Source organism: Babylonia areolata, chromosome 23 (assembly GCF_041734735.1).
Source record: "Babylonia areolata isolate BAREFJ2019XMU chromosome 23, ASM4173473v1, whole genome shotgun sequence".
In the NCBI taxonomy this organism is placed as follows: domain Eukaryota; kingdom Metazoa; phylum Mollusca; class Gastropoda; order Neogastropoda; family Buccinidae; genus Babylonia; species Babylonia areolata.
Window position 1 is genome coordinate 6,657,088 of NC_134898.1, and position 20,007 is coordinate 6,677,094.

Genomic DNA, 20,007 nt, shown 5'->3' on the forward strand with positions numbered 1-20,007 from the left:
TTGTCCATATGTGACTTTTAATACAACCTTTTTGTCCCTGTATGATCCTAACTCAAAGTGCCAAGTTGTGATAGAGTTAAGGATAAGGAGCTTTAATTTTCATAAGAGATTTAAAGAATTAAAACATCGTTGCTCGCTAACGACAAATGTAATAGACTTGGATGGTAAGGGGCTTTGATTTTTTTTTTTTTAATTTTTTTTTTATAAGCGATTTAAGAAATAAAAACTTTAAAAGAAATAATTTGGATCTATTTGTGGTGGATCTATATCCTGTCGGCGACACCACTTTTGAAGCCGTGAGTTAACCCGAGTGGTATATTATAAAGTGGACGGTACAAAAGAATTACTAAATTATTACTGAATGAAAGAGTATGAAGATGAAAGGATAGAAACGATTTGTACACAGGCCAGGGGCATACAGCAGGCCAATCACAAAAGGTTTTTACAATTGTTTCATTACAATATTAAGAGAAGAGAAGACAATGCAGTAGAATTGAGGCAGTGGGCTGTGTGTGCGACACGTTTGATGCGAGCTTGAGAGCGGCACCTCGGAAAAGTGACCGGCTTTCAGTTCAAATCTGAATTTTTAATAGCCTTACGCCACTGGAGTTACCTCCTCATGTCAATGGTTGGACACCGTCACTGCAGTGAAACTGTCGTCCACTTTGCGGCATGTACTATGAGTTGAACTGCAGTTAGCAGCCAGCTGAGCACTTGGCTACAAGGAAAACGTGTATCGTACAGTTGTAGAGTGGATAAAGGTGTTCATGTCCCATGCCTTTCAGCAGTTAGCCAGTCGTCATGGACACCTCTTTTGGTTAGCTGCAGATATGAAACCGCCATTTTTTAATCCTGTTTTCGTGTGGTATCCCCAGATAGGTATACATGGCATTTAATTCAGGGGACATTACGCAGTTATTCTCCCAAGTCCATTTTCATTGATGAGGTAACTCTTTGAGTTTTTTCAGCTGCCTGTGACTATTGCGTTACTTTAGATTTTATGGTGTGTTTCTTCACTGCACGCTTCTTTTAGGACTTGCAGTCTTTCTTTCTTTCTTTTAACTTTTTGCTAACTTCAGTTTAATAGTTATCCTCCAACTCCAATAGTTCAAATCTAAGTTTTAAAGTGTATGTGTGTGTGTGTGTGTGTGTGTGTGTGTGTGATAGGAAAGTGGTAACCAAGAGCACCACCAACTTCAGTCACGCCAACTTCTTGCATCCCCAGCATGCCGAATTCCCGGGATACAAGAAGATTGAAATGACTTCGTCTGTCGACTGGACGGTAAGATTGTCATTGCTACATACTTATTTGAATGCTACCTTGTGTCATCATCATTTTCACTAACACAAGATTAATACTGTAAATGGAAAAAATATAAGAATGTTTGTGTCGTCACAACCGTTAATGGATGGTGAGATGTGACACTCCAACTTCAATGTCACATAGCCGGCGAATGGATGGAAAGGTGTGATAACCACAATGTTTGTAAATGAATAGAAGGGAAAAAATGTCATGTTGTCTGTCTGAGCATACAATTGAAAAATGCTTCTCGATGTACTGAATGTTATTGGACAAAATGTCACATTAGCTGTGACGATTATAAGTGGTCGGGCCCAGCAACAAAAACAACAACAACGACAAACGTTTTGGATTACGAACTCCAATGATTTACTTCCCTTTTATTCTTACTCATTGTCGAACATGTTTAAAGTTGTATGGTTGTTTGTTTTTTGTTGTTGAAAATTATAATAAGAAAAACAAAAACGAAAACCCAAGAAAGGCAATGCCTTCAAGACTGACTTCTGGCACATACGTTATCCAAAAAGGGAATCATGAGGGGGAAGAAGAGAACAAAGTCTTAGAAAATGTGTTCTGTATTAAATATTGCTGCGATAGAAGCAGTAAAAAAAAAGTGTTGGAGCTGGATTGAACCATACAAGCTACGCTTGGTAGAAAGATTTGCAAGAGGGGCAAAACGCATATGACCACTAACATCCAAAATTAACACAATGAATCGATTACTCTACTTGAGGTGATAACACTGTTTAAATTATGTTATTTTGATGTAACTCGATTACTTAAGTCTTATTTTTTAAAATTCGCGGTAAAAGAGAAAATGACATCGCCTCAGGCATAACGCAACATTTTACCGTTTTCTCCAGATCTTTGCAGACTGGCGTACACTACCGAAGTTAAGAGGTTCAATTAAAAGAGAAGAGGCAGAGTCTTCAAGACTCACTTGTGATTCACACTTAAAGAAATTTTAAAGATATATAAATAATACATAAAAAATTTTGTTCAATTGTGTTCTGTATTTGTCATTACAAAGTTTTGCGTTGCAAAAAACGGCTTAAAAGCATATTCGAACCAAGCATGTTCCAGTCAATAATAAGTGGTCGTACAAACAGCGCTAACGAGGGTCTACCTGTGGCGTTAAAAATTATTAAACATGTTCTTCTAGCGTAACAAATCGATAACGGTAATTGAAGTGATAACGCCGTTTAAATCAATATTATTTTGGTATATCTAGGGCATTTAAGAATTTTTTTCAAGTCCGCGGCAAAGGTGACGTTTCCATCGCCTCAAGAATACCGCAATTTGTGGCCGTTTTCTCTAGATCTGCAGAGATCCATGTTCCACAGGCTTCAGTAGTTACACTCACTGAGAAACTACGAGACTGTCCATTCAGTTTCTCTTTTATGTTCATTTTAGTTGTTTCAGTATCAACTTCATATACAGTAAACACGTCAACGGTTATTCAAGAAATTATCTTAATTGGTGGTAAAAGAGACGTTGCCATCCCCCCAGGCACACTGCAACATGTAGCTGTTTTGTGAGATCTGCACAGACCAGTCTAGACAAGGCTAACTGAAACTCAGTGAAACGGTTGATTCAGTTTTTCTTTTATGTTCATTCTAGTTATTTCAGTGTCCACTTTAGAATATTCATATGCAGTAAACACGTCGATGGTGTTGTTAGTGTCGCTGTATGTGTTCTGTCCAGAATTTATAATTCTTTTCTTTTAATTGCGAACAAGAAAAAAACGAGGTCATGGCGTCTTCTTACCAAACATAGCCTACGTTCCGGCAGCCGGGAAGCAGTAATGACGTGTTTTTGGATCAACATCGAGCATCAAGGAAATACGCAACTAATGATCCGGAATAGGCTACTGCTTAGTTCCGGAGACTTACAACCTATTATTGGTATGACTGTGAAGATTTTTTTCCTACAATGTTTAAACCAAACTTGGTTTAGGCAGGCAAAGTATTTCTCGATAAAATGGTAATGTTAAAGTTTACCACCGACACACAGACACAGACACACGCACATACAAATACGCGCGCGCGCACGCACACATTGTTCTCACAAGAGTGTTAAAAAAAACAAAAAAAACAGCAACAACAGAAAAAAAAACCAAACAAACCAAAAACCAACTTCATAATAGTTAATTCAGTATCCACTTAAAAAATATCCATATGCAGTATACACGTCGATGTGCTTTTTGTCATTCTGTCCAGAACATGTATTTCGTTTCTTTTAACTGTGAACAAGAGAAAACGATGTCATGCCGTCTGTAAACCCAAACAAACGTTTTGGCAGCTAATGTTCTGCATCTGGAGCCTCAGTGGAATTAATCGTTCATGGTCCTGAATTACGGGTAAATCCAGAAGACTTACAACTTTCACTGGTGTGGGTTTAGATATTTTATTTACAATGTTTAATCCATATTTGGTATTGAGAGACAAAGTATTTCCAACGAAAACAAATTTGTCAAGGTGTACCACGGACACACAGACATGCACACACACACACACACACACACACACACACACACACACACACACACACACACACACACACAATTGATACCCAGGGTTATCACATGGACTCAGTTTGCACAAGTGAGTCAAAAACCTTATCTATTTCTCTTTCTTCCCCAGCAACCACCCCTCTCTCTTTCTCTGTGAGTGTGTGAGTTTCTGTAAATGCTTGAGACAGTGTGTTTACTCGAGTGCCTTTGAGAAAGGAAATAAAGGGAGAAACGAAAGAAGAGGAAGCAAGAATTCTAATATTAATATATATATATATATATATATATATGTGTGTGTGTGTGTGTGTGTGTGTGTTTGCAGGACCAGGCGGTGAACAGTGACCATCTGTGGGTGGAAACCAACGCTTCTGGTGACTACTGTTATGCCATGGACCTCGATTGTAAGGTCAGTTCGCTGATCCTGATTGTCGCTGATGTCTCTCCAGCTCACCATGTTTTGTCTTATCTCCAGCTAGATATCAGCATATATATATGTGTGGCACAGTGTGGCATAACATGGCATGGTGTGTTATGGAATTTTTGCTTTTCAGCAAGAAACTACAAGACAACTGGAACAACCGTTATGTTATGTTTATTGTATTTTCCTTTTTGTTTGATCACCCAGCTACCTCATTGCTAGATTTCAGAAAGTCCAGAACCATGCTGCTCGTCTTATCTTTCGTTCCTATATATTTTATCACGTATCTCCTCTCCTTCATGCTTTACGCTGGCTCCCAGTACAAGAAAGAATTATTTACAAAGTCGTCTTTCTTTGTTTCAAGTCCATTGAGTCCACATTATCTTTCCGATTTCATTCATCCTTACATACCCTCACGCCAGCTCTGACACCCGCCTGCTTAGGATCATCCCTGTTCGAACCAAAACGTACGACCAACTCAGTTTTTCATACCAAGACCCCATTCTTTGGAATCAGCTTCTTCAGCCTCTTCGTCACTCATCTTCGCTGCAATCTTTCATATCCAGTCTCTCCTCCCTTTCCAGTGAGAACAAAATCGGCCATCAGTGAGTGAGTGAGTTTAAGAGTTTCAGAACATGTAGGTTGTATCTTTGATTGTGTACTATTTATGATTGTGTACTATGACATGTGTGTGTGCGTGCGTGCGTGTGTGCTGTGTGCGTTGTGTGTGTATTTCGGTGTGGGGTGGCTGGGTGGGGGAGGGGGGGGATAGTTTGATAATGTTTTGCATTTTGTGATCAACGTTTCCTTTTTGACATTGTTTTTCAAAAAAACCTCCCCCGCACCCCCCCCCCCCCCCCCCCCCCCGCACACACACACGCACACACATACTCTCCCTTTCCCACTCTACTAGATACATCCAAAGTGAGCTGACATGGGCGGTGTTGGAGAACAAGGAACCCGAGAGTGCCTATAGATAGGTTTTAAAAAGATGAGTTTTTAGTGACGAGCGAAAAGCAGAAATAGATGCACGGATATGATGAGGAAGGTTGTTCCAGATGTGAGGAGCAGCAAAGAAGAAACATTCACCATAGGTTCTTGTATTGACACGAGGAAGTTTCAGAAGGTAACAGTCAGAGGAAGAGCGGAGATTTCTTGCGGGAGTGTAAACACTGATAAGGTCGGAAAGATATGTAGGTCCTGCGGAGTGGAAAGCAGAATAGCAGAGACACGCAACTTTGTATTTAATTATCGTTTCAATGGGGAGCCAATGTAGAGTTCGGAGGTGAGGAAAAATGTGATCAGTACTCTGAGAGTCAGACGGGCAGCATTGTTTTGAAGTTTTTTTTAATTCGCTGAACAATATTATGTGGACAGCCTTTGAGAAGAGAATTAAAGTAGTCGATTCGTGACAGCACAAAAGCAGAAATAAGAGTTTTAGTAGTTTCAACAGATTTTGACTACTTGACAGCGTATTAGTGTCATGACACACTAATATGCTGTTAACTAGTCGAAATCTACAATTTATGTCAAAGTGATCTCTGACCTCTGCTAGGATACCACTTTTAAAGTCTTTGGTTTAACTCAGCTCGGGATCAAACTTGGGAGCTTCCACTCCCTAGGCGGACATCTTAACCACTAGGCCATGTGTGTCTGTGTGGTAGTGGTCATTGTTTACTCACCTTCCCAACTGCACTCAATTCAAATGACGAGTCAGACCCGATGTAAACGGTTTATCTATGTGTGACAAATTGTACCGCAGTTGACATATGACAATGTGGAACAAAATGTCACAAATTTGACATATTGTAATATTTTGACATTTTGTACCGTTCACACCGGTACAGACTGTTGTAACTGCTACATTTTGTACTGTTTTGATATTTTTACCGTAACAGACTGATAGTTCAAAATGAACGGGTGAACAGTTCTATGCCGTGCCCCAGTGACTCTTCACAACAGAGTTAAGTAAGAAAAAGAAGAAGAAAACATTTCACAAATTTTGAATCTGTGTAGTTCAGTCGTAGATGCTTTAGAATTTTTTTTATTTGTGCGATTTATTTTGAGTTGGGAGAAAGTTACGAGTAGTATAGTTAAACGTGGAAAGAGTATCGCGCGACGGAAAATGGAACGTATGCATTTGATGCTGGAAACACCACTTTGGTTTGTTAAGAGCGGTGAGGAGTCCAAACTATCCTCATTGACTGTTTCAGAAAGCTGGGCCCAGAAAGAAATGCATTGCCTGCAAAATCGTCGCCCACACTGAGTGCTTACCTGTCCTGGAACAGGTCGGTCTGTGTGTGTGTGTGTGTGTGTGTGTGTGTGTGTGTGTGTGTGTGTGTGTGTGTGTGTGTTGATAACGTGACGATAATACGTAAATACATGTTTCCTATACATGCATCATTTACATGTACACCCTGGTGTCATAGGCATTTGGACATACTTGAAGAACTGTGGAATGTTTGTCTGACCTGTGCAGCGTCGGACTTGAGAATGTCAAAGTTGAGGTTGTTAAATGCATTATGAGGTTGAAAAACAGTAAGGCAAGTGGGCAAGATAATATTATCAACGAATTTCTGAAAGCCTCAAATGATAAAATGGTTAATATATATGTTAAATTATTTAATCTTGTACTGTTGACTGGCAAGGTTCCATCTGACTGGACTGTAGGGATCATAAGACCAAATTTCAAAAACAAAGGTTCATCCGATGACTTAAACAACTATCGTGGTATCACAATGTTGTCATGTTTTGACAAACTATTTACAAGTTTACTGAATGAGCGTCTAAAACTATACATCGATAGTTCGGGCATAATGGGGCAGGAACAAGCTGGCTTTAGAAGTGATTTTTCAACATTAGATCATTTATTTACTTTATATGTTATTATTGATATTTTGCCTTTAAAAAAAAGAGATTATATTGTGCTTTTTTAGACTACGAGAAAGCTTTTGATAAGGTTAACAGGTTGTTCTTATGGCAAAAATTGCTAAGGTGTGGTATTGATGATAAAATATTGCAAGTTATTATAAATATGTATGATGACGCTAAATCATGTGTTATGGTCAATGGTGAATCCTCAGAATTTTTCAGTTCAAATGTTGGGGTCAGACAAGGAGAAAATCTGTCTCCGTTTATGTTTGCATAGTTTTTAAAAGACATGAAACCCCACTTAGAAAAAGATTTAGATGGATTAGAAAACATAGTTGATGAGGCTAGGAAAATGATTATGAGTGAACAAGATTGTAATAGTTTCTTAAAACTATTTGTTCTGCTTTACACAGATGATACTGTGATTTTCTGAGACAGCCATCGGTTTGCAGAATGGTCCTACCTCAATGAGACAGTATTGTGAAAAAATGGAAGCTTAAGCTGAATGCTAAGAAGTGTAAAGTAGTAGTATTTTCTAGGGGCAAAGTAAGAATATTTCCTGATTTTTATATCGATAAGGTTGTAAGTGACTTCCAGTATTTGGGATTAAAGTTAAATTATAATTATAAAATGCATGTTGCCCAGCGAGATTTATATGATCGTGCTTCAAGAGCCCGGGACCAGGGTGCTTCCAATTCAGTAGTGGGGCGACCATCCCCAACCCGGCGGGTCCCCGGGTGGCGGATAGGGGAATGGGCCTCAGATATGGGGGTTAGCTGCGATATAAATCAGGCTTGCCTGGCCGAATAAGCAGTCCCGGACCAACTGGCGATGCTCCTACCAGGACGGGGTGGGTCAACAGGTGGCACTGTTGTCCTCACTGAAATACCCCATGTGTCCTATGACGGGTTCATCATGCGGTCAAGAGGCGCGTTATAACCTCTAGCCCCGGGGTGGGACCCTCGGAGAAACAATCCTCCCTGTGCTCACAGGGCAGGACGTACGGGCCATGAGCTAAGGGTGATGCACCCCGAAAGAAAACTCCAGGTGAAGACGGCGGTATCGGGCTACTGGCGCAACTTAAACCACGATACCACGCATCCACGCTTCCATGATGATGCAGTCCACAGAATCTCGATGTGGCGCTCGACCTTCGGAGACCCGCCGTTGAGGCCGGGAGCCGGGCCCTATGCCTCAAAGGGGCCCACCTCAAGCAACCGGTGGTCGGACAAGGAAATTCCGCATGCCCATGCGACGAAGAAGGAGACCTCATCCTCCTGCTGGGGCCAAGCAAACAGTACCACCCAGAACGCTCAACATTCTCCAGTGGAATGCAGAAGGGGTGCATAAGAAGAAACTTGGCCTGGCAGAAAGGATGCACCAAGAAAATATTGACATTGCATGTGTCCAAGAGACACATTTGACCATAAACCATCGCTTTCAAGTGAGGGGTTACGAGACCATCAGGCTGGACCGTGAGGAAAGAAACAAAGGAGGGGTGCTTATCTTGGTGCGGAATTCCATCGCCGCACAAGAACTCAAGATCAACACCAGTCAACAGGCAGAGATCCAAGGGGTTGATATAGTCTGTAAAGAACACAACTTCAGGATCTACAATGTCTATTGCCCTCAAGATCGTGATCTTTCCCTCACATACATGAACATCCCAGACAACAACTGCGTGGTGGTGGGAGATTTCAACAGTCACTCAGAGAGATGGGGCTATGAGGAGACGGACAGGAGAGGCGAAGAAGTTGAGGATTGGGAGATTGACACACATCTTCATCTCATCAATCAAGAAGGTGATGAACCCACCTTCTACTCTAGACGCTGGATGACCACATCAACACCAGATCTAGCGTTCGTCACCAACGACCTGTTCGTCAGGACCACAAGAACAGTCCTCAACCAGCTTGGAGGAAGTGACCACAAGCCCGTAAAACTCTCTATCAACCTCAACTTGCAGGCTCCTCAAGCAAAGTGTTTTCCCCGCTGGAATTTCAAAAAGGCGGACTGGACTCTCTTCGAGACCCTCGCAGATACATACACAAAGCCAATCAACATCAGGCAGAAGGACTCAAACAAGATGGTTCAAGACTTCACAAAGGCCGTCTTGAAAGCTGCTATAGAATCCATCCCAAGAGGAGCACGCAAAGACTACAAGCCCTACTGGACGAAGGAACTCCAGAATCTGGAAAATGCTGTTACGGAAGCCAGGGACCGAGCAGAAAAGCAGCCATCACTGGAGAACAACATAGCGCTGAAGGAAGTAACTGCCAGATACAAGCTGTCCTGCGCACAAACTGCAAGAAAAAGCTGGCAAGAGAAAACTGAAAGCCTAAATCTCGACAAGGATGGCAGCAAGCTGTGGAAACTGGCTTGAACCCTCAGCAACGAAACAACAAGCCATACCACAATAACAATACAAGATAATGGAAATTGCCTCTCTGGAAAGAAAGCAGCAGACCACTTCATAGACGTCTATGAAAACATCAGCAATCTGGAAGTCCCTCCTGAACATAGAGCTGCAGTGCGCAGGGCCCAAGGTGAACTTCATGAGAAAGAGCCCCAAGAAGAAGTCATGACCACAGCTTTCACAGAGAAAGAGCTGGAGGAAGCGTTGTGGGGCCTCAACCTGCAGAAGTCACCTGGACCAGACGGAATCACAAAAGAAATGATTCTGCATCTTGGGATGAAGAGCAAGGCAATCTTCAACTCCAGCTGGATGATAGGATCAGTACCACAGTGTTGGAGGGAGGCAGACATGATCCCCATTCACAAAAAGGAAAAGGACAAGTCGAAGGCTGACAGCTACAGACCCATCAGCCTTACAAGCTGTTTAGGAAAGCTCATGGAGAGACTTGTCAACACTAGGCTTGTCTGGCACCTTGGGGAGTATCAGCTGCTGAGCCCTGAACAGGCAAGATTCAGGGCCAGAAGAGCAAGAAGAAGGTGCTGAAACAGGGAGTACCACAAGGAGGAGTCCTTTCGCCAACGCTGTTCCTCATCTTCATAGATGACATCGTTAGAGAACTGCCAAGAGGGGTCAGAGGAGCGATCTACGCAGATGACCTGGTACTCTGGTGCTCTGAAGAGTACACCACTACAGCACAGGTACGCCTCCAGACTGCGCTCAACAAGATCAGCAACTGGACCAAGGAATGGCTTGTCTCTGTCAACTCAAGCAAAACAACCTACACATTCTTCAGCCTATCCAGTAAGACTCAAGAGGCGAAGTTGACTCTGAACAACCAAAGGCTTACAGAGGAACCCACACCTACCTACCTTGGAGTGACCTTTGACCGCAGGCTCACTTGGAAACAGCAGATCACCAGATGCTGTAGCAGGGCCAAGCTGAGACTGGCGATCATGAAGAAACTTGCAGGGACGGACTGGGGGGCTGATGAACGTATCCTGAAAAGACTATACGGGTAGAGTCCGACCTGTAGTTGAGTACGGGACATCAGCATGGGCATCAGCTGCAAAGTCTAACCTCGACCATCTCAACAATATACATAACTGGCGCCATGAGATCCACCCCAATCCTGAAGATGGAGGAGACCACTGGGCTACAGTCATTGGAGGACAGAAGGGACACAAAGATCCTCATCTAGACAGCAAAATTCAAACGCCTTGAAAACCATCCAATGAACAACAGAATGAGCAGACCCACCAAGAGCCGGCTGAAAAGAGGCAGCTTCATCCACCAGTCAAGACGCCTTGAAAGACAAACCCCAGTCTTGGTGGAACACGAAGCAAAGCCTATCCCGGCAAATGTCACCCACCCATCTTGGAAGAGGCGGTTGTTCCCAACAGTCGTCACCAGCATTCCCGGAGTGGAGAAGAGAGGAACACAGTCAGACATCCAAAGGAAGGTCCTGGCCATAGAGTACATCTGCAACCAGTACCCCCAGGAAGACTGGACCCATGTCTTTACAGATGGATCCACCACAGAAGCAACGAGGGATGGTGGAGCTGGAATCTTCCTCCGATACAAAGACGGAGATGAAGAAATTGCAATCCCAACAGGAAAATACGCCACCAACTTCCGAGCTGAGCGAGAAGCCCTCTGCGATGCAGCCACAACAGTCTCGCAGAACTCCACAAGAACAACAGGGCAGGTGGTGGTGTTCTCAGACGCTCTCTCCGTGCTCCAAGCCATCATGAACTCCCGCTGCAAAGAACAGAACCATCTCACTTCAGCCCTTGTTGCCCTGAGTGCCAGAGTGGAGAAAGTGGTGATATAATGGGTACCAGCACACTGTGGCATCAGAGGAAACGAAAAAGCGGACATTCTGGCAAAAGACAGTGCACAGAAGGAGCAGGCCAACAAACTGGTGTCATTCGATGAAATCAAGACAATCATAAAGGCACATCGAGGAATAAAGTGGCGCCTCCAGCACCCCAAACATAACCCAGAACCCAGATACCATTTGCTGGAACGACGGGAACAGGTCAAGATCTTCCGCCTGAGGACTGGACACAACCGCCTGCTCCACCACCTGCACACAAAATTTGGCATTGGACAGAGTGGAGAGTGCCCTTGTGGTGAGGGACCAATGACAACCGACCACATCCTTCAAGACTGTACGACGCATTCAGCATCCAGGAGGAAGCCAAGCTGTACGGCACCCTGGAGGAGCTGCGACGGACGGCAGCCTTCATCGAGGACACCGGGCTGCTCATCTAACGGGAGGCGAACGAGGAAGAAGAAGAAGCAGCATTTGCATTACTGAGGAAAACTAGCCAACTTAATATTCCTGTCGATTTGATCATTGATTAATTTGATAAGACAGTTCTTCCTATACTTACATATGGTTGCGAAATTTGGGGTTTTGATATTTCTGAAATCGTGGAAAAATTGCAATTAAAATTTTATAAACAAGTTCTAAATCTAAGACAATCCACCCCGTCATTTATGGTTTTTGGTGAAACTGGTAAATTTCCCGTGCCTGTCTCTGTTAGATTCAGAATGCTAGTGTTTTGGTTTAGGCTTGCTACAAACCAAAGAACGTCTAAACTGTCTTCGGTTGTTTATAGATGTCTCTTTAGTCTATACAATGATAACGTGCATCAGAACCAATACTTGAAAAGTATCCATACTGTATTGAATGAAATTGGATTAAGTTGTTCCTGGTTGAACCAACACAATTTTGATGTACATCCTACATGGTTCAAAGAGAAATTGAAACGTTGTTTAAAAGATATGTTTTTGCAAGATTGGTATAGACATGTTGATAACGATACTATGTATATTAATTACAGGATGCTTAAACCAAACTTTAGCTAAGGTGCTTATTTTACAGTGCTGCCAAATAATTGTGTAATTGGGTTAGTTAAGTTTAGAACAACTAGTAATCCTTTGCCTGTTAATAGACTGCGTTTTGACAATTTAACCAGAAATGAAAGAATCTGTGATAAATGTTCCAAAAAAGACATTGCTGATGAGTTTTACTGTTTGTTTGTGTGCTCATTTTTTGAAAGCATCAGATAAAAATGTTTATCTAGGTATTATAGAATCCTCCCAAACACCATTAAATTCCACCTATTATTTTCTGGATAAAAACAACAATAACAACAACAAAAGAATACTGTTAAAACTTAAATCCTTGGTTTCTGCTATTCGCAGCTCTCTTCATTAATGTTTTGTCTATTGATACGATTATTTTTTTTCCGTTTTTATTGATTTTTTGCTGTTTTTTGTATGTTTGCTTGTATTATGAGTGAAATAGTACTTGTCAATGTGGATATTAAGTGACTGAACGAATGAGCCTACTTCTTGTTTTTGACATCACTCTTTTTGTATTTATTGGATGTGTGTAAATGATGAACGTGTGTAATGTTTCAATGCCCCCAGGGGGCACACGAAATGAACTCCTTGACCTGCCTTGAACCAAGCGCTTTTCGGACAGGTGATGTCAGCGCAATGAAACGTCGGACTAGAGTAATGCTCCCTGCTGTCATAAATAAAAAGGCCCTGTCAGCCCACGCTTTCTCACAATCTCACGCTTTCTCTCACTTTGAGAAAAATCGTGAGGGGCACTCCCACGCTTTATCTCACTTCACGAGAAATCGTGGGATTGTGAGAAAGTGTGGTGGTTCTCCTCCCTCAATTTCTCTCAATTGCGAGAAAGTGTGGGAAGTCCCCCGTATTTTTATCAGAAATATTCCTTTTGTCATCGGGGCTGGTTTCGTGTCTTTTCCCAGCACAAATGGTAGAGACAAATTGGAGAGAAAAAGAGAGGGACGAAGACATCGACAGTGATGATACTGAAACTGACATCTATTTAGTGTTTTTCACGTGAATCTACCTCAAATTCAACAACGGAATCAATAGTAAACAATGAAATTAAGGCAATGTGTATAACTAAATCAGAAAGATACAACAAGACTTGACCCGATGTTGGGATGTTTGGAATATTTTGAAAATGATTCAAATTTCTACAAAACTGTGACCGAAAAAGTGTTACCCTTGCGTAAGGAGCGTGAAAACGAGACCAAATCAAGTGTTGATGTTTGTTGTGATACAACTTTTTCTGTCGCAGTTATTTAGAATGTTCCTTCATTTCACGCTTATCCATATTTTCATCTGGTTATGTTAACACCCCCTTCACATGCAACGTTGCAATTTTTTTCGGAAAGAGTCAAAGAAGGAAAGCAAATCAAGCAGCCAGCCAAACAGACTAAAGGAAACACACGCAAACACACACACACACACACACACACACACACACACACACACACACACACACACACACCACACTCACTCACTAACACACACACACACACACACACACACACACACACACACACACACACACACTTTTTTTAAAAACCAATATTGTGCCATCACCATTTGGTAACAGACCATCATCTTTGAATTCACTTATCTAAAAATGGTTTGTGAGTGAGTCAGTGTGTGAGTGTGTATGTGTGTGCGTGCGTGCGCGCGTGTCCGCATGTTTGTGGGTGTGAAGTGTTTGTCTGGCAGAAATCTCTTAATGCTTTCCTTTCTGACAGAAGAATTTACGCTGCAAGCCCACTTTCAGGGAGGCAGGCATTCGTAATTTCCGAGAGGTAAGAGGATGCACTTTCTCTATTCTGAATGTTTGTTTGCTTTTTTCACCACAAACTGTAATAAAATTGGATATATGAACTAAAAGGATCCCACGATGGCGGAAAAAAGGAGATTTATGGACCTTTTGTGCTTCGGTGACCCTGGTTGTTTAGTGTAAGCAAATAGGTGTTAGCTTTGGCAACAGGATCAAAATTTCCAAACTCCACACTTGGATGAACAGTACCAAATCGAAATTTGTTTCCCTGTGTATATGGGTCTACCCCCCATTAGGCTTTGTCCTCCTTCACAAGTTTTTGACCCCACGCGCAGAAGGTGAACGAGCAATGAAAAGCCCCTTGTATGTTTTTCGCTAACAGCTGAGATAGACGAAAGAGCGACTGAGAAGACAATGTTGTTTGTGTACTTTCTTGCTTCAATCGTCTTGAAACTATTCTTCGATAAATTCATGGTAAATGTTTGTACCAAATTTATGCTAACAAATTATATATGCATACTATGTTTTGGCACTTGTAAAAGTATATTGAACGCACAATAAAATTGTTCAAATCACTGTTTTGCCCTACAGCAAACGTTTATGCGTCATCACTGGGTCCACAGGAGGAGACAAGAAGGCAAATGCAAGCAGTGTGGAAAGGTAAAAAGCAGCTCTTCAATCTCTAGCTGTGTGGTATGGGGGGTGGGGGGGGGAAGAGGTATCGCTATGTTCAGCATCTTGGATACAAAACGTAATGATACAAGTTTACCCATCATCATTTTATTATTTTCAGTTTGTTAGTGGTGGTCGTGGTCGTGGTAGCGTGCACCAACTCACTCTTCAAAATATGTACCTTTAGTAATGCAGGGAAAGGAATGAATTTTACGGTTCATTCCAATACAGAATGCTCGACTACTTTAGGCAAATGCTTCTTCGTTCACGTATAAAGTCAAATCAGCCACAGTATGGGGATATCACTAGGATCTTAAGAACAGCGATTGCACAGAATGCAGCATAAGGTCTATGTGACAGACAGTTACCAAAGAAGCTAGTATGCATTTTCGTGTACAAAGTGGAGGCTGTGCTGTTACTGAGTAGTGAAAGAAAAATGGTTTGAACTTAGTCACCATCACTGGATGCCATTTCCAGTGTTGGACATTCACTTCTGGTTGTGCTCGCGATATCTGATTTCCATGTATGGATGTAGGGTGTGTTGTACGAGGTTCTGATAGTATACCTGTGCTGAGTGCACACCAGGGATATTGTGGTTCATAATCGTTAAACCGGTTAACATCCCTCACAGTTACTTTTCATTAAATACACCACTCGGAGATCGTGTGAAAGTCCAATGTCCATTGATGAACAAAACACTCGATGAATATGTCTGCTTTCTCTTTGAATAAAATGTATTCCCGTTGTGTTCAACTAGCAGAGTTTCATCTGATTCAATTTGTATTTATGAACTGCTTTGCCAATTTCCACCAATCTTCAGAACCAAACTGCTCCAGGTCAGAACTGTTTCGTCTACTTCTTCATAATATCGTATCTTTCTTTGCCTCTTCATAAATTGATTTCGATCTCCTCTGCATGCTTTTCAGTGTGGGTAAGCAATTTCTAACACCCACAGGAGCCAAAATGTCAGTGAGATATTCTTTTCGTACTATTTTCACTTGCAACATTTCTTGGGCAAAAACCTGACTGTGCTTGTCATCCTAATGTCCTTGTTATCTTTGATAATTATTGAAATTCTGTTTAACTGATTTGGGGTTATGTTTCTGGGTTATTATGATATTTGATAATTAATCAAATACTATTTCATTGATTCGGGGTCATATTTGTAGATAGGGGCGACTTTATGCGTGTGTGTTTGAGAGGCAGGGATGACAGGCATATGAAATGGCAGATTGAAACCAAGTGCTATGAAATCAGGTGAAAAATCTTTATTCATACACTTCCTGAAATATTTATAAATCCAGAGACCGGTATAATATGAAATAGTTCTACAATGTTTGATACTTTCAATGCGCATAACAACCAAACTGGATGCAGTCATGCCATAGCTAGTGAATGAAGATCAGAAGGTTTTATTATTCCGTGACTATACATTGGTGATAATAAGAGATTTCTCCTTGGAAAATAACATTACTCTAGAGTTATTAGTTTTTATTGTTTATCTGTCGTGTGTTTGCAAAGTTAATATTATTGTTGTTGGAAATATTGCCTTTTAAACTTAATATTCATCTGAGCTTTTTGTTTTCAGTCATTTCAACAACGGTTTGCTTTTCCCAGCAAGGTATGGCATCTATATGTATGTCTCTATATGTTTGTCTATCTCCCTCTCTGAGCGCAAGTATGTGTATACGTGTAGCACACACGCTTGTGCACATGTGTGTGTAAATGGATGTGTGTGTGTGTGTGTGTGTGTGTGTGTGTGTGTGTGTGTGTTTGTGTGTGTGTGTGTGTACTGTCTGTCTGTCTGTCTGCCTGTCTGTCTGTCTGTGTGTTCCTTCGCTTTTCTTTGTCAGAGAATTGAAAAAAAAAGCTGTTCCTGTATGTTCAATATATAACCCCGACCCCTCAATTTTTCTTCCTCTCTCATTCTTTTGGAAGACTGGGAGAATATTTCTCGCCTAAAACCAATAACCCTGGACTAAAATCGTTTTGAATTCTGATCTCTGTGTGTGTGTGTGTGTGTGTGTGTGTGTCTGTCTATCTGTCTGTCTGTGTGTCTAGCACGGCCATAGGACTTCAGAATCAGTAAATGTATTTAAACAAGGAACAGATGGATTATTCTTAAAAGAATCTTGAAAAAAGTCATTGTTTTCAGGAAAGGTGGCCGCCTCTCTAGACTTGAAAAATAGTAGTACGACACTGATTAAGTAAAAGTCATGAATATTTATCAATATCTTGGTATGCTCTTTTCAACAAACCTTTGTATGACGAGCACAAAAGCAGAAACATGTTTGTTGCTGTGTACTTTGAGCAAGTCCAACAATTTTCCTCCTGGTGCAAAGAAAATAATTTAGAACTAAATGTTCAGAAAACAAAAGAAATGATTATTGATTTCAGGAAAAAAAACAAAAAAACCCGCCTCTCCCATTTCTGACCTGTTTATCAATGATATAAAAGTTGAAAGAGTGACTGGATATAAATACTTAGGAACTGTTATTGATTATAAGCTGGATTTTAATTCTAATATAGATTTTGCACACACAAAAAATATCTCGCATCTATTATCTGCAGAATCTCAGAATCATCAGACTTAATTCTTACGTGCTTCAGGAATTCTGCAGTTGCTTTATTGAACCTGTTTTAACTTTTTCCTTTTATATGCTGATATGGGGGCCTAGCTATAAAGGACAAGAGTATGCTGAGAAAGATCGTGAATGTGTGCAGCAATTCTGTGGATGTGAAGCAGAACAGTTTTGATAAATTGTACAATGTCAGATTACGACAGATAGCTATGTGTATTTTACGCGACAGCAACCATTCTCTGGCAAACTTCTACCTTCAGGCAAATGCTTCCGTGTCCCTAAGCTCAAACCATACAGAATTAGATACAGTTTTATTCCAAGGTCTATTCAACTGTTAAACAGTCGGGATTGATAATTAGCTGTGTGATTCTACAGAAAACATGCCAAAGTATATGTGTGCATGATATGCCATTTTACTTTAAGCATGCTATTGAATAGCACATTTTTGCAGAATGCCTTTGTGTGATCATAGTTTGATTTTTAATGCCTTTGATTATGATTGTTAGATGTATATGACTGTGATCTTTGAACGTGTGGTATATTCTAAGTTAACTTTAGTATTTTGAATGTCCACTGTGATTATTGCATGTGTGTGACTGATTATTGTGAGTAAGCGTTAATGACTTCAAAATACATTGTATGTCTACTGTGATTATTGTGTTCTCTGACTGTGGTTATCGTGTGGGTGAACGACTTAAGCCGGTATTGATGCTTTTATGACTTCTGTGTAGTTCAGTGAATGGCCGTGATTTTCGTATATTGTTTACGTTTTTTACACCACAAGTTAATTTCTCTTTTGGAAATGATAAAGTATTCTGTGTTCTGTATTTAGGAAAAGAAAGAAATGGGGTTACCGAAAATTTTAGATGCTTACATAAACTCGGTTCCACCGATTCATTTAATTCTGGAAACCTTTTGATGCTCAAGTGGAACCAGTGTTGTTCTGAAACATGAGAACTGTGTGACGATAAAGACGTAAAAAATGTGCACACCTTCGCCATTAAACATTTCTTAAATATACCTTCGCATGCATCAAATACTGTTTTATTCGGAGCGACTGGAAGATATCCATGAAATATAAGATTAATTGTAAAATGTATCAAATATTAGTTAAAACTGATTAGTTTCCTTGCATCGAGACTTTTGTAAACAAGCGTATCATATATTATTAAACGAACATGAGATAGGGAAGGAAAATTGCGTATATATGCTAAAAAGCATTCAAAGATAGACCAATAGGTTCATATAAGCAAGACTGGCATGAAATGGAAACCAATGAAAAAATAGTTGGTTCAGTAATTTTGAAAATATCTTTGGAGTAGAAAAATACATTACAGCTGCAATCAACAAGTGATATAGAATACGTCTGGCCAGGTTCAGGTTTAGAACTCTTAGACCACATGTTTACAAGTATTGGTTTGAAACTAACCCATCCATACTCTCCCCTTGTCCGATGTGTGTGTGTGTGTGTGTGTGTGTGTGTGTGTGTGTGTGTGTGTTTGTGTTTTAAGGAGGATAATTTTCATTTCTCTTTTCCATTGTAAAGCGTACGATGGTATTCGTGAAAAATGTATTGTCATTAAAATATTTTCTGCAAATAATGAGATCTGTTTAGTGTACTTTAGTCAGGAAAATTTAGTGCAGTCACTTGCAAAGTATATTGCTGAAGCATGTGACCTTCAACAATTTTTTTTTTAAATGACTCACCGTTGTTCATAAAGGAAATCGACTTTGTGTAGACTGCTACATATGAAAAGCAATTTTTTCTGCAGACATGATTTCTTTTCATTACTAGTGTACAAGTGTAAATTGGGTGGTCATTTATTGCATAGTTTTCTTTATCAGTGAATTTTCACAGAATTTAATTGTTTGTTTCTAAACAGTCATTTCTATCTTCTTCTTTTTTTATACCTTATTTTTGCAGTTATAATTGTACCCTATGCCAATAAGACTGTTCAGCTATTGGCATTGAAAGGTTTCTAGGCTCTCTCTCTCTCTCTCTCTCTCTCTCTCTCTCTCTCTCTCTCCCCTCCTCTCTCTAAATATTACCAAAATTAACAAAGGTGGAAATATTATCACTGTACAACAATCTAGATACAATAAAATGGTCCCCATATCCAAAGTACACTGAAATATATCACCATACCTCAGTGAATTTGTTCAAAGGCACCAGAGCTTTACGATACTGCTAATTATATTCTGCCTCGTGTACGCACTGACTTGTAATAAATACAGTTTTGCATTTCTAGACCATCTGTTCGGAACTCTCTTCCTTCGTTAATCAAGATGTGCGATTCATCATTGTCCTTCAAATCAAGCATACGAAACCTTTTGCTCCACAAATACTAAGCCCCAAAGGCCAGTATAACTAGCAGAATAACATCAGCCATTACATCATGCCCTTTTTAGAGACTTTTTTTCTAGTGAAATTGCTTGTGTTGTCTCTATTCCATGCAAACAGTTTTACGTTTAGAGCATTACATTTTCGCTAGTTTATCCGTTGTTGCATGTAACATCAGCATCGCCATTGCATATGCATAATGTATTGTATATGTATAGTTACATACATGTCTTTCTCCCATCTGTATTATATCCGTTCT

General features: G+C 40.6%; 1 protein-coding gene across 1 annotated transcript in view; it reads left to right on the plus strand.

The window, feature by feature from the left end:
* The first annotated feature begins 1,243 nt into the window (after positions 1 to 1,243).
* The window catches only part of LOC143298072 (diacylglycerol kinase zeta-like), a 275,075-nt gene continuing 256,311 nt past the window's right edge, over positions 1,244 to 20,007 (plus strand). The window contains exons 1-6 of the mRNA XM_076610749.1: positions 1,244 to 1,282; positions 4,135 to 4,218; positions 6,444 to 6,518; positions 14,122 to 14,208; positions 14,745 to 14,813; positions 16,414 to 16,446. Coding sequence (XP_076466864.1) covers positions 1,259 to 1,282; positions 4,135 to 4,218; positions 6,444 to 6,518; positions 14,122 to 14,208; positions 14,745 to 14,813; positions 16,414 to 16,446 — 372 coding nt within the window. The 5' untranslated portion in view covers positions 1,244 to 1,258. The remainder of the gene's footprint in view (positions 1,283 to 4,134; positions 4,219 to 6,443; positions 6,519 to 14,121; positions 14,209 to 14,744; positions 14,814 to 16,413; positions 16,447 to 20,007) is intronic.